General features: G+C 39.8%; 1 protein-coding gene across 2 annotated transcripts in view; it reads left to right on the forward strand.

Annotated features, from left to right (window-relative positions):
• The window catches only part of BTAF1 (B-TFIID TATA-box binding protein associated factor 1), a 44,176-nt gene extending 36,278 nt beyond the window's left edge, over nucleotides 1–7,898 (forward strand). For both annotated transcript variants that reach the window (XM_062496093.1, XM_062496094.1), the window contains exons 27-38: nucleotides 349–470; nucleotides 677–844; nucleotides 1,030–1,107; nucleotides 1,187–1,316; nucleotides 1,969–2,110; nucleotides 2,277–2,407; nucleotides 2,831–2,956; nucleotides 3,689–3,841; nucleotides 4,455–4,666; nucleotides 4,827–4,986; nucleotides 5,585–5,755; nucleotides 5,986–7,898. In XM_062496093.1, coding sequence (XP_062352077.1) covers nucleotides 349–470; nucleotides 677–844; nucleotides 1,030–1,107; nucleotides 1,187–1,316; nucleotides 1,969–2,110; nucleotides 2,277–2,407; nucleotides 2,831–2,956; nucleotides 3,689–3,841; nucleotides 4,455–4,666; nucleotides 4,827–4,986; nucleotides 5,585–5,755; nucleotides 5,986–6,132 — 1,740 coding nt within the window. In that variant the 3' untranslated portion in view covers nucleotides 6,133–7,898. The remainder of the gene's footprint in view (nucleotides 1–348; nucleotides 471–676; nucleotides 845–1,029; nucleotides 1,108–1,186; nucleotides 1,317–1,968; nucleotides 2,111–2,276; nucleotides 2,408–2,830; nucleotides 2,957–3,688; nucleotides 3,842–4,454; nucleotides 4,667–4,826; nucleotides 4,987–5,584; nucleotides 5,756–5,985) is intronic.
• The last annotated feature ends 6,644 nt before the right edge of the window (nucleotides 7,899–14,542 follow it).

A 14,542-nucleotide genomic window follows, 5' to 3' on the forward strand; every position in this document is an offset into this window, starting at 1 on the left:
ACAAATGAAGTCATGCATGCTTCTTGTACTGTTCCAGTGATATTTTTTTCCCTTTCTGGATTTTGCCTGATTTTTCTGGGAATAATGGCCAGTGGCCTGTGCCCTGCTAACACTGACTGTGGCTACCCACCAGTGCAAAGCCAGGCCTCACTGTACCATTTGGGTGTTCGTTTTTCCCTTTTTTCGCCCCCTGCTGTTAGTGAATGGGCTGTAGTGGATGCATTAGTAGTGGGAAACCAGCTCCTAGCTTAGCAGTGCTGGGTCACTGAACATAATGGATATTTGAACTGAAGCTCAACTAGCAAAAAGCCAGTTTTTACTCGAGGCACTCTCCTTTTCTGATTTCAGGATGGAGTGAACTGGCTTGCATTTCTCAATAAATATAAACTTCATGGAATTCTTTGTGATGACATGGGCTTAGGAAAAACTTTACAGTCCATTTGCATTCTTGCAGGTGATCATTGCCTCAGGTAAGCTTAAACAAATAACATTCTGTCTTAGACTTTAATGATAGGTCTTATGTGCAGTAATGAATCTGGACGTAGTCCTGGGCAACTGTGACTGTAGGTGGCTGTGCTTGGAAAGGGGGTTTGGACCGGGTGGCTTCCACAGGTCCCTTCCCACCTCAGCTCTTCTGTGAAAAGCAATTTTTAAAAACTATTTTATACCCTTAAAGGGCTCAGGAATATGCAAGAACAAAACTGGTGGACAGTGTTCCTCTTCCCTCTTTGGTGGTGTGTCCTCCTACACTCACGGGACACTGGGTGGATGAAGTGGGCAAATTTTGCTCGAAAGAATATCTTAATCCATTGCACTATACAGGACCTCCTACTGAGAGAGCAAGGTAACTCATCTTGTGTTTATAACTGGCTTAGAATAAAATACTACAAATGGAATTTTTCAATTTACTTTACTACTACTTCTGAAGCATAGTTTGTGGGCATGGGAACAATTGTGGTGGTGTATTTAAAGGCTGAAATAATAATGTGTAAGGAACAGCTCAAGTAACTCCTCATTTTTTTTCTTCAGATTGCAACACCAGGTGAAGAAACACAATCTCATAGTGGCTTCATATGATGTTGTAAGAAATGACATTGACTTCTTCAGGTAAGAATTGGCTTGTTTTATGAGGTTTTTAATTAGCTTAGAATTTTAAATGCTACTTAAGTCTGTTCTTCTTTTCTAGAAATATTAAGTTTAATTACTGCATTCTTGATGAAGGCCATGTAATAAAAAATGGAAAAACAAAGCTATCAAAAGCAGTAAAACAGCTGACTGCTAATTACAGGATAATTCTTTCTGGGACACCAATCCAGGTAACTGATTTTCTATTTTGGATGAACTGCAGAAAGCAGAGAGACTTATCTTGCACTCAGTTGTATTGTATCTTTTAATATCTTGTTCAAACTATAGATTGTAAAACAGCGTTTCACTTCTAAATGCTCAAAACAACATCTTTTCCCTTTCCTGGTATACCTGTGTGTAGGGGAATGAAAGCAGGTTTTAGGGTACTAATAGGATTCAAAAGTTGGCAGCAAGACTCTCTACCACTTCCTCTTTAAGCGTCAGGCAGGGAAGAGATCATTTCCTTATACCTCAAGTAAAATTAGCAGGAAACTCAATTCTGAGATCTCCAGATTTTGGGCTTTGTCCTAACGACTTGCCTGTGCAGTATCTGTCTCACCCAGGACTAAGACCACTGGTGTGTCCTGGATTTTAACCAGAAGAACTCTGAGTGTGGCTCAAGGCACTGGACACAGTGGGAAGTCCATTCATACATTCAAGTACATGCAGAGGTATTTCTGTAACTCAGATGGACACAAGAGTCACCAAGCTCTAGGAGCTTGGGACTGGGTTGTATGTAGTGTAAGGTTTGTAGGCTTTTAAATATGTATGGAAATTTACTGATATCTTGCAACAACTTATTACTTCTGAAAATAATTTATCAAATGTTTCTTTTATGTTCAGAACAACGTCTTAGAGTTGTGGTCATTGTTTGACTTCCTAATGCCAGGATTCTTGGGCACTGAACGCCAGTTTGCAGCTCGTTACGGCAAACCAATCCTGGCAAGCAGAGATGCCCGAAGCTCCAGTCGAGAGCAAGAGGCTGGTAAGGATCAAATGTTTAGTCTTTGGGTTTTCATTTGAGCCTTTTAAATGAGAACTTCTAATGAAAAGAGAGTGGTTAGCTCTAACATCAGAGATTGGGGGCAAGCTGAATGTTTGGAAAAAGTGTTTTTCTTCTAAAAAACACTGGTGCTCTTGCTCTCACTTAGGGGTACTTGCAATGGAAGCTCTGCACCGCCAAGTCCTGCCGTTCCTGCTAAGAAGAATGAAAGAGGATGTGCTGCAAGATCTTCCACCCAAAATTATTCAAGATTATTACTGTATTCTCAGTCCTCTACAGGTATGCTTAAAAAGTGGCTGGAAGTTTATTTTTCAGCATGGTTAACACCACAAAGGCATGAATTCTGTATTCCTGTATCAGTCTGATATCAGCTCTGACATTCTCTGGATGTACTAAAATAATTCTGTAGTGTGTTTAAAACATTAATTCCAGTCCTGTAGTAATAGAGTATTTCTTGAACTTGTTCTTGAACAATGCCCAAAATTAACATGTAGGCATCTGCAGATTGTTTTTCAATAACACTTTCCAAGTTGAAAGAAAATAAATGGCAAGAGATTCTGTTGTTAATGTTTCTTGTGTTACATATGAAATAACTTTCTCGATGTATGATAACTCAGAATTTCAAGTTGAAACTAAATTCTGAATAGGACTGTCTATCTTCTGTCAGGCAAAAACATACTTATTCTCTTGTTCGGTCTACAGGTTCAGCTTTATGAAGATTTTGCCAAGTCTCGTGCCAAATGTGATATTGATGAAACTGTTTCTTCAATTTCAATGAATGAAGAAACTGAAAAACCAAAGCTTAAATCTACAGGTCATGTATTTCAGGTAAAGATTTTTTCAGTAATTTTTATTACCTACTACATACATTTCTGGTAACTGTATTTATAGGTTTAGTAAAAAATGAAAATCAAAGTAGTAAACTTAGGCATTTGTGGTCATTTGATCTGAGTATTTATGGCTGGAATGTGATGTGTAGCTATTATGTTTAAATTATGGGTTTATGTCTTATGAAGCATAACACTGCCTTGTATTTTTAATGTGATCTGCCCAGTTGGTGTTCATCTGTTTTGTGGATCTTGTGAAGACTGGGTACTAAGAAAGCAAAATCTCAGAATGAGGGAAGTAATTCTGATAACACTAGCTGTTATGCTTCAACATTAAGATTCTAAAACATGGACAAAATGTTTCCTTAAGGATAGATCTGAATTTATGAAGGTTCATGATCTCACAGAAATGCAGATTAACTCTTGGTTAATTGGAAACAATTATTCTCAAACTGCTCCCAAACCAATTTCTCTATTGCAGACTCAGATGAAAGTGTGGGAAGTGGTAATCCTTGCATTCTTTTCTGAAAGAAGGGACCAAGATCACAATGAGTGTAACAATGTTTGGATACAGTTTGAAATGCGGGTTTCAAATGCACAGCTTTGAAAACTCAACTTAAAGTCCAGGATGTGGCCAAGTGACCCCTGTACTTAAAATCAATTGTTAATCCTTTTTCTGTAACTGTGTTCTTGCTAATTATTTCTTTGAACTTCATTTCTTAAATAATTAAAGGCATTGCAGTACTTACGGAAGCTCTGCAACCATCCAGCGTTAGTGCTCACAACCCAACATCCAGAATATAAGAGAATTACAGAGCAACTTGCAGCTCAGAATTCATCCCTTCGGGATATCCAACATGCACCTAAGCTGTCTGCATTAAAACAAGTAAGAGGACATGTGTTGTGCCTTAAATTCCCCAAACGTCTGTGTTCCTGTTACAGTTTAGGATGTTTTAAGATTCCATCAATATGGAAACTCTTCTTAATAAAATTAAGTAGCAAATGAAAAAGAATGCAAGGGTGTTTCAGGGATACACCCTATTTTCCCTGATAATTCAAGAGGAAGGGGGAAACACCATCTTCATGGTGATGATGTTTCTGGAACTTTCTGGAATATGAAAAAACTTACTTCTATTTTATTGTCCTTCTTGTTGCTGATTTTTTTTTCATTTTTATTGCACAGAAGACTGCTTCCTTGATAAAGTTAAATTGCATTGCATAGCTTTACTTAAAATCAAATTTAAGTAAGTAAAGAGAATGTTTTGGGTTTTTTTGTTTTTTTTTTTTTTTTTTCGTTTTTTAATGACTCAAGTTTTTCATAGTTTGACAGGGAAGCCAAACTTTGTCTTCTTGTAATTTAAGTTACTGTCATTTAGATACTTCCTTCTGCAGTTTTTCTCTCATTTCTACTTTTGATAATCAACGAATGTCAATGTTGTCAATGTACATGAGATGTACAGTCATTTTAATGACACACTTTAATGTTCTTTTACTTGAAGCTGCTGCTAGACTGTGGTTTGGGGAATGGTGGCTCTTCAGAAAGTGGTACAGAAGCTGTTGTGGCCCAGCACAGAGTGCTTATCTTCTGTCAGCTGAAGAGTATGCTGGATATAGTGGAGCATGACCTTCTCAGACCTCAGTTACCTTCAGTTACTTACTTACGACTGGATGGCAGCATTCCTGCTGGGCAAAGACATTCCATTGTTTCCCGGTATGCATTTTCCCCTCAGAACTAGTCTGAGACCAAGTTTAATGAGCTCTATTATTTATATGGTGCAAAATTGGTGGTTCTGTCCAACTCACAGCAGATGAAGTTCATAAATGCTTTATTTAAATGAAACTTATCATGCTTAACTTCTTCTTGTATTCAGGTTTAATAATGACCCATCTATAGATGTTCTTTTGCTCACCACTCATGTTGGTGGACTGGGACTTAACTTGACAGGGGCTGACACAGTTGTATTTGTGGAACATGACTGGAACCCGATGAGAGACCTGCAAGCCATGGATCGGGCACATCGCATTGGGCAGGTGAAAACCTCTTCATTTCTCATGAGGGTGGCTTTTCTCGTGCTGAACTTGCTTGAAAGAGTTTGTAATGTATAATAATATGACATCTGTGGGTTTCTACCAAGCTTCCATTCATACTTATTTCTTGCAAATGTGCCAGCTGCTGAAGTGTACTTTCTCATTCTTGGTGAGTCTTCTGTATTTCCTGAGCTGCTGGGGAGAGGCCAGAGAAGAATCACCCTTAGGTGGAGGAAGAGATGACTGAGAGCTGAGACAAGGAACTGAAGGGACAGCCCACAGGGTTGTCCTTCTCTGGTGCTTGGTCAGGGCAAGAATGACTGCTGGTGGTCTTTCCTTAGAGCTGTAAAAACCATTGAATTCTTCCAGAATACAGAGGCAACTGAAGATGCCTCTACTGTTTAGTGTCATGGTCTTGTACTTTCCATCTGATGCCTGTCAGACTGAGTACAGTTACTGAAGGGTAACTCCAAGCCAAACTGCTTCTAGACTGTCCGTGATAAACACTAAAAGCTTGTGCTTTTCTGAATACCAAAGATTACATTTACATTGTATCTTATGTAAAATTAGCTAAGTGTGCTTTTTTTTTTTTTTCTTTCAGAAACGTGTTGTTAATGTGTATCGCCTGATAACCAGGGGAACTCTGGAAGAGAAGATTATGGGTCTTCAAAAGTTCAAAATGAATATTGCAAATACAGTGATCAGCCAAGAAAATGCAAGCCTACAGAGCATGGGAACAGAGCAGCTTCTCGATCTGTTCACTCTTGACAAGGTAAAGAGACATTTTTACAAATACCTGCCAAAAATAGCTTAGGGAAAAGCTTTGCTTTGAATTAAAAAATTTAATCACATGAACGCTTAAGTTGGACTGATTAATGACAGCTCTCCAAACCAACAGGAGGAAGTGATTTTTCCCCAGAAGAATTACCAGACTTGAAGAATTTGTTAGGTTCTTGAAAACATGATTCTGTATATTAACAGGAATTTTTTTCTTTTGTGAAGGATGGCAAAACTGAAAAAGCAGATACCTCTACCTCTTCTGGGAAAGCATCAATGAAATCAGTACTCGAAAACCTTGGAGAACTATGGGATCAAGAGCAGTATGACACTGAATACAGTCTTGAAAACTTTATGCATTCATTAAAGTAACCATCATATATTTGTAATACAACTGCTGCTAGTTCACATATTTTTCTGCTGATATTCAGCAAACTTTAAAGCATACAGAGTGAACCTTTAGCTTAATGTGTAAATAGACTTACTGAAAGAAGAATCTTCAAAAGACTGGCACAATGTAGTGTCAGCTGTTTCACTGGGAAATTATTCTGTCTTAAACGTTTGCACTGTATAAAAACTTTAAATGTAAACATTGTGAGGTGGTTCGAATTTTACTTGTTCTGAACAGCTGCAAATTCTTACTTGGTAGAAGAGTTAAAAAACAAAGCAGGTTTTTACATCTGTTAACAAGTGTTGCTTGTGTTTGCAGTTAAGTCCACCATTATTTCTTTCTGTATCTATAATAGTTTTGTACAGTTGTTTCAGTGAGTACTTCAGGTTGTTCAGTGTACATTTTTCTTTTACACACAACTTGCTTTTATGGTGTGTTTAAAAATCAATTTTCAACTTAAGCTTTCATTCAGATCATTTCAGGACTTATATCACCAGAGGTAAAGCCTAGAAAGTGTTGAATAATGGAATGGCACTAGGCCTGTGCACCCACCTTTTGTATATTGACTATAAATATCATGCTCTTCAATCTTTTGACACCATCATGTGAGAACAGCTGACTTGAACTTTTTAATGTAATGAGCTCTATTAAATACAAGTCTAAATACAGGCCTATTTGAGGCCATGTTTGCATCCTGTTAGCAGGGGTGTACTTTTTTAATTTATCTATAAGGCTAGAATATAGCCACTTTGAGAGATGCATGTATTCCATATGTTTCAATCCTATATATTTTTTGTAACTAAATGAAGAAATTAAATATACGGACATTTTCCAGAAGTAGATTTTACACTGTCTAGGATTCTAAAATCCATGCTAAAAGTGACTGTGTACTAAACTGATGCATGATTTAAAGCTTCTTAAAGGAATAGGGAGGACTTTTTTCTTTAGGAGAAAATATACATAGAAATACCTACATTCAGTTTGAGGTAATTGAATAGTTAAAATTGTGTAACAAAGATAGTAAAAGACTTTAATAGCAGTGAGTGAGAATAATGTGGCTGTATGCTATGCAGCTTTTTATAAAAAAGGGAGGCAGTAGTAAAAGTGTGTTTCTAGATGTGCATATGTACCAGTATATGCACTTTTTATAAATATTAAATTATAGATAACTTACAGCAGTTGTCTGAACACATAGAATATATGTATAAATATAAAACCTATGGTTTGTAGCTTGCTGTGTGCTTAAGCATCAGAGCTTAAAAACCACCAGAGACCTCAACTATTGTAAAAAAAAAAAAAAAAGATGGTTTTAAAACTATATAAATCAAGACAGTTCTACAGCGTTGGAGACAAGTTAATGTCACATTTCAGTAGTTATGAACTGCGAGATTGTAACTAAATTAGCATTCCATGAAAATAAAACAAACTGGGAATATAAAAGTTGTATGTTGAGTTTGTCCATGTTTAGTTTTGTTTCTGGAAGGAAGGCTTATCTGGCTGCATAAAAAAACCTAATGCTTTTGGAAAATGCAGCTGGATTATGAGTATCAGTTAATTTCTACCTTGAGACTATTTCTGTTGTGCTTTCAGCTCATGATCCAAATGGAGGAGACAAGATGGGGCTTGGTGGTGTTTGCAGAGAAGCTGCAGTGCTAGAATAATGCATACTTGAAGATAACTTGGTGCAGTAATTTGGTGATAGTGCCTAGAAATAATGAGATATTTGAATAAAGAAACTTCTTTAGTGCTAAAAATTGCATACGTTTTTCTTCATTAGTTTTATTAGGTGCAGTGGTTAAGAAACTGTTTGGGTCCTGTTGGAAAAGAAATAGACAGCCTAGCACTGTTTTAAGCCAGTTATTTATCACATTGAGGTTGCTATGCAACCATAATAATTTTAGCGATGGCTCTCTTGGATATCACATGAAGAAGACTTGTGCACCTGAAAAACAGGGGAAGGCAGAACCTAGAATAATGATCTCAAGGTTATTACAGGTACTTAGTGATCTTACATGTTCTGTGAATTAATGCTTTGAAACATAACCCAACAGGAGTACTGCCCCAACTATATAAAAAATGAGCTTTTGTTACCTTCAATATTTAATGAAGAGCTCTTCTGTGCTTTTTAAACTAGCAGAGCATTTGCCAAGATTTGGCTTGTTTGCACAGTGTCCTCATTGCACAAACTGGATTCACTTACAGCAAAAAATTAGCACTTAAAATGCCTCTCAACTGCATTTCATCCCTTTTAATGGGTATTCAGCTGGACCAGACCAGGGTCTGGGCTGGAACAGGAAAGTTTCTTTATTTCTAGGCTGAAATGAAACCTTCAAATATGTCAGATTCTCAGCACCAACCATTCTGCTCTCCAGCTCTGCCTCTAGTACAGGTTGTTACTTGCTGATGAGAATACAGCCTAAGCCTTGACTGACTGCAGGTGGAGTCACCAGAGGCCCAAAGAAACATGAACTGGTGACCCTAAAGATCACTCAGTTCCAAAGCTCTTACATGGGCAGGAACACCTTCCACTACACCAGATTGCTCCAAGATCTGTGCAACCTGCCTTGAACACTTCCAGGGATGGGGCATCCATAACTTCTCTGGGCAACCTGCTCCACTGCCTCATGCTCAAGGCTTGATGCATTGTGTGTAATTTACACTGAATTAAACTAGTCTCTGTCATCATTTAATAGCATCAAAAAAACACTAATAATCACCAAAGCCAGACCTCCATTAATGTAGTTCCTGATTTAGGGCTTGCTAACCTGTGAAGACTTAAGTACCTCTGATTGGTGACCACTTTCTGGGCTGGAAGGAATGAGCTTGAAACAACTCTACACATAATGCTGCTTTTCAACCAAATGTAAGGACTGCTTGAAATTCTGCTTTAAACTAAATGGAGAAATACATTCTGCAAACATGCACCAGGTCTGCATAAACAGACCTTCTGCTGTGTCTGTTGTGCTTAGTTTAACAAAGAATTCAATCTAAAAAGTCCGTCTTTCTCCATGCATGTTATCTTTGGAATTCACTTGGGCAGGCAGCTGCTCGCTTTCTGCAAATTTACTTACAACTATTGCAGATTTCTAGAGGTTTTTTTATCTTCCCTAATGCTTTAGGAAGTTTGTTTTTTTTTTTCCCAAGCTTGCTGAAAGTGAAATTATGCTGAATATCCAAGGTATACATAATGATTTAGTTCAATGTGAATTAGTCTGAGTCTTTTGCTTTAGTCCATTGTCTTTACAAATTTTATATTTTACCTCAAGATTACCAGATTTAGAGACAAATGCTTACATTTACCATTAGTGGTATCCCCAACTTTCCTACTCTTATGGAGCTGCAAGTTTAAGACAAAGAGCACACATTTCTAATTAAGCCTTAATTCAAGCAGAAGTAGAGCAACTTTTAAGCCATATTAGAAACTCTGGAAAACTTATACAATCAAAACATATTAATATGCCAAAGCTGTTATTAACTTGCTTACAAATGGTAAAGTAGTGTTAAATCTAGCCTGGTGTTCAGTGTTAATAGAACTTTGGCATAGTGCTAACTTTAAAGCTTTTAAGGATCATGGCAGTAACTGGCTTGGGCTAAGTTGCTTTGTAATCAAAAGCTTGGAAGATGGAGTTCTTTAAACCAGGCAGAGAGATGCTTTAGAGTAAAAATTATTTTTAAAATCACATTTAAGTAAATTACTTTCAAGGACAGTTCTCTGAGTATAAGGATTTTTATAGAGATGACAATCCAGCTAAATTCTTTCAGTGGTCTATTAAAAGACATGACCTTTGAATTTGTGTCAAAAATCCTTTCAGTTGGCTCCTTATCTTCTAGTAGCTTCAGTAGTTCTCCAGTATTCTCCTCTACAGCAGGTTTGGACATATCCATTCAGTTACAGTGTGTTTTTAAGGCCAACTCCCTGTTCAGGAATCAGGATTTAGTTGATACTCTGGCAGCCAGACCAGACTCAGTGATTCTACCCAGCAAGTGAAAGCTTCCTTTGGTGTGAGACTGACAGCACTGCCCTTTCCAATACAGGAATGCCACTTCCCTCCTGGGAAGACTATTATAGCAGCAGGGTAACAGAGCTCTAACTTTACAATGACAGTTCTGTGATCTTGGATGTCACTCTTCATCTGCTGTGCGTGTGCACAGGCAGAGTTCTGCTGGTTTGAACCCTGAGGTGAGCTCTGTTGGTTGGAGCAAGCATGGTACTCATAATACCATGTCCTCGCCATTTATAAGCCTTATGCAATAACAACAAAATCTTAATTTTCTTCTAATAGGTACCTTTAATTTAACATAAAGAGTAGAAGGTCTGTACCAAGCTCCTCTGTATCTTTTTCTTGGGCAACAGCTAAATACACTAGACTTACACTGTGCATATGTTGCAGTGAATAGGCAGAAACTTCAAACCCATAAATTCAGCCTCAGGTCCAAAGGTGTAGGAATGGGGAGAAAGGAAGGATACCCTGCATCCTGCCAAATGGCTGTTCCAGGGATGCAGCAAAGTGAACTACTCTGCAGTTCAGTGAGAAGTTCAGAAATAGCTGAGCTCTCAGAACATGCTGGCCATGTCTCTAAAACACGCCAGTTCCAGAGGCCTTTGCAGGGCTGTGCTGTGCTCTCCATGCCAAGGCTGTGCCTGCCAGAGATTTCCCATATGTCAGGGTAATTACATTTCACAGTTTATGCAGGCTGGGTGCTTAAGTACTCCATTGAGAAAATGGGAATACTGCTCAGTGTAGCGGCCCAAGTGGATCATGTGGTTAACTTGTGTGCTTTTTGCTGCTGTTTCAATGTTAGCTCTCTCTGAGTAAATACTGTGCTCTCCAGATACACATTTATGTATTCTGACCCTGTTTCTTGTGACTCATACTGCACTTACAGAGATTTAATTATCAGTCACAGCCCAGCATCTGAGAAATAAAGCCTTCAAGTAGAAATCTGTAATGGTTAGCCAAGGGAAGAGCCAGCACAGATGTTAAAATCTGCTTTTGCAAGAACAGAGCTTGAAAAAAGTCAGTTGAATTTGTCATGATCTCTGCTGTAGCCAGAGACAGAAGACATTAAAAATACATCAACTCCCAGAAAATGACACATTCCAATTTCTGCCTTTCTTCTGAATCAGAGCTGGCTCATTTAACAGCAAAGCAGACTTTTGACATTGCATTACCAAAACAAGTGTGCCTTTTGGAAAATGCTGCACTGTATTCTGATCTATTTCTCAGGTTGCCCTCACCTCCACACAGTCCAAATTACAAAAACACTTCTGGGACACCTGCAACTGTTCATTCTTGGCCTCCATTTTGCAAGTGTCATCACTTACAAACCACAACAATCAAACTGAATCAAACCTGTTAACTAAACCTTAGGTACTCGGGTGCTATTTCATGTTCATTTGGACACATTTGGACCTATATAAACAGAGGCAAAGTTCACTTCTGGGCATAAAGTCAATATGTGGCCTGTGCTCATATTCAAGACAATGTATTTTCAAGAGATGGCAGAGGAAGAAATCATGCAGAATAACAAAACCACCAGTAAATGCCAGCCCACCAGTGTCTGTGTTCATTTATGACTAATTTAAAGCTCACCCACTTAGGCATCATATCAGTTAAATTATCAGTTCCTTTGCAAGCTGGAAAGGACAACGTGGTAAAATTCAAAGTTGGTACTTCTGCTTTCTTTGCTGCCCTGGTGAGAGCTGCAAGATGTGATCAGCATTTCAGGCTTCTCACAGCCGGCACAGTCAGCAGTAGTTAATTATTGTTTATGAAATGCAGAACTCTGTGTTCTCACAGTTAAAAGTTGCATCACTCTTTGGCTGTGCCTATTATTTATGAGCTGAAGAACAAGGCAGCAAACAAAGCAAAGAGAGTGAAAAACCACCAAAACCCATGACAGTTTACATGGGCTGTGTAGGGGCAGGGAAAGCAAAGGAGGAGGAAGGGACATGGGATGCACTTGCCGTCAGCCTATTTTCCCTGGATCTGTTTGGTTTATTTCTCCCAGTTTCCCACTGTGCAGTATTTTTGCCTCCCAATATAGATGTGGTCACAGCTGGCAAAGCCACCGCAGTACTGCTGTGGAAGAGATTAAAATGCCTTACCCCTGGGAGCCTGGTGTGTGCTGCTTCATCCCCATCCCACTTAAGCAGGAAAAGTAGCTCCGACCACCACCACAGGAGCCTGCTGCGCCACCCCAAAGGAGAAAACAAACCAGCCAGACTCAAAGTTCAGATAAGTTTAAGTGAGAGATGGCTACAAACACCCCAACAGCTTCTTGCACCTGCACAGAAACCTGGAGAGAAACCACAACCCTTCACATGAGCTAAGGCCAACACCGGCCGTGAGGATGCAGCAGCCATCCTGCCTTCACAGAAACCGCCGAACATCCTCAATTGAAAGAGACCCACAAGGCTCATTGAGCCCCGCTCCTGGCCCTGCACAGGACTGCTCCAAGAGTCACCCCATGTTCCTGAAAGCATTGTCCAAAGAGCTCTCCAGCTCTGCCAGGGCTGGAGCCTGTTCCAGTGCCCAACCACCCCCTGGGTGAAGCGCCTCGTCCTAGTATCCAACCTAACCCTTCCCTGCCTTCATGCCCTCGCTATCCCTCACTCACCAAATGGCATAACAGAAGAAAGGGCCTCAGAGCCACGAGTCTGTCCCCGCTGCTCGGGCTCCGGCCATCACCCTCACGACACAGGATGGAGGGACGGCCCCTCCGAGCCCGTGGGGCTGGCGCAGTGTGGGATTCCGCAGTGCCCTCCCTCAGGGCTGCCCAGTGCAAGCCGGCCCCAAATTCCCCGTGTTCCCATTTCATCCCCCTGCCGGGTTTGCCGCCGTGAGCCCCAGAAGCCATCCCTCGCTTCAGAGCCGGGGCAAGGCGGGCAGGGCCGGGGGTTCTGCAGGCCCGGGCAGGCTTTGCGCTCTCGGGGCGTTCGCGGAGCGGCAGAACCGACGGCTTCACCGCCGGCTTTTTGGATTCCCGCAGGTGAGGATCAGCCCGCATTTGGGGCCGGGTTTTACACCTTGCGGATTTCTCTGGTTATCCACCCAAGGTCTCTAAAGGCAAGGAGGGCTCCTCTCCGTTTCGTTAGTGTGCTGCCGATCTGTCACAGAGTAAGACTTGCATCCCTGGCAGAGACGCATTCAAGGCACTAAATGGCTTTTGCAATTATTAGATGCCTTTATCAGCTTTGCTTTGGCACTTAATCAGCCGCAAAAGCTATTTATTGCCTCATAAACTCCTCTGCAGCGTGCATTATCCTTTAATTAATCCCTGAAAATTACAAAGGCTGATGAGGTAACCCCTTTTTCACACCACCCAGTTAAGATGAGGGGAATTTATTGCTGTTTTCCCTTTTCATTTTGCTTTTAGACGTTTGTCAGCTGTCTCAGTCAGAGGGCTTGTTAGGACAGGTAGTAACAATTCAGCAGCATGACCCAGGTAACAAATACCAGCCAAATCACCGAGCTGTGAGGATTATTCACATCTGAGTAAGTTAGGACATGAGTGAAAGTTAAACCTCAATTTAACTCGCATTAAAGTAGGAAAGGCAATCTGAACAGCATGTGGCTGCAGAGTTAAAGGAAGTTACCGACTCATTAAAAGATTGGACCGGTTGTTAATTAGGAATTTTTGAAGCTAAGGACCCAATGGCAGAAGTAGATCTCTTGCATACTGAGAAACTTCAGATGCATTCTTGATTTGCATATCATTAACTTTTGTATAGCAGCACTCAGAGGAATTCAAAGTAACTGAAAAGCATCAAGATCTCTCTAGGTCTGCAACAACTCAATACCTTATGATTTCCTCTAGAATAATTCTTTATAATCTGGATTCAAGTTTACTGTACAACACAGACATAAAATTTTATCATTTCCACATACCCCAACCCATACCCCCACAAGATTCAGACATTAAAGTAAAGCAATTCACTAAATAACAAAAATGTTAAGTATCACTATTTCAAACTTTTATCTGACCTTATGAGAACTAGAATTACAGCTAGAAATTCAATGTAAATGTGTCAATTTTACTTTACAGGGAGGTGAGAGGAGCAAGAAACATTCCTCTAAATATTTGGGAGTTGGCAATGGTGAGTCCTCTTTCTTCGGTTCCCATGAATGACTGGTAATTGTTGTGGAATTACCATTGGCTGCTTGGAAACATGATGTCAAGAGAGGTCATCCAGGTCAGTGGCTGAGTTGCAAAACGATGTTGGGACCATGTAATCAACCAGTTTTCTGCAGATGTGCAGAAAATATTTCATGAACTGTACACTGTATTTTAGGAAGCATGTAGTGATGCAGGTAGTTAAGATAGAATAAATTAGGTAGGGGACTTGAAGTATAGGAAGAGATGTTGCTCTAAAAATTATTGCAAGAT

Source organism: Cinclus cinclus, chromosome 7 (assembly GCF_963662255.1).
Source record: "Cinclus cinclus chromosome 7, bCinCin1.1, whole genome shotgun sequence".
Taxonomy (NCBI): domain Eukaryota; kingdom Metazoa; phylum Chordata; class Aves; order Passeriformes; family Cinclidae; genus Cinclus; species Cinclus cinclus.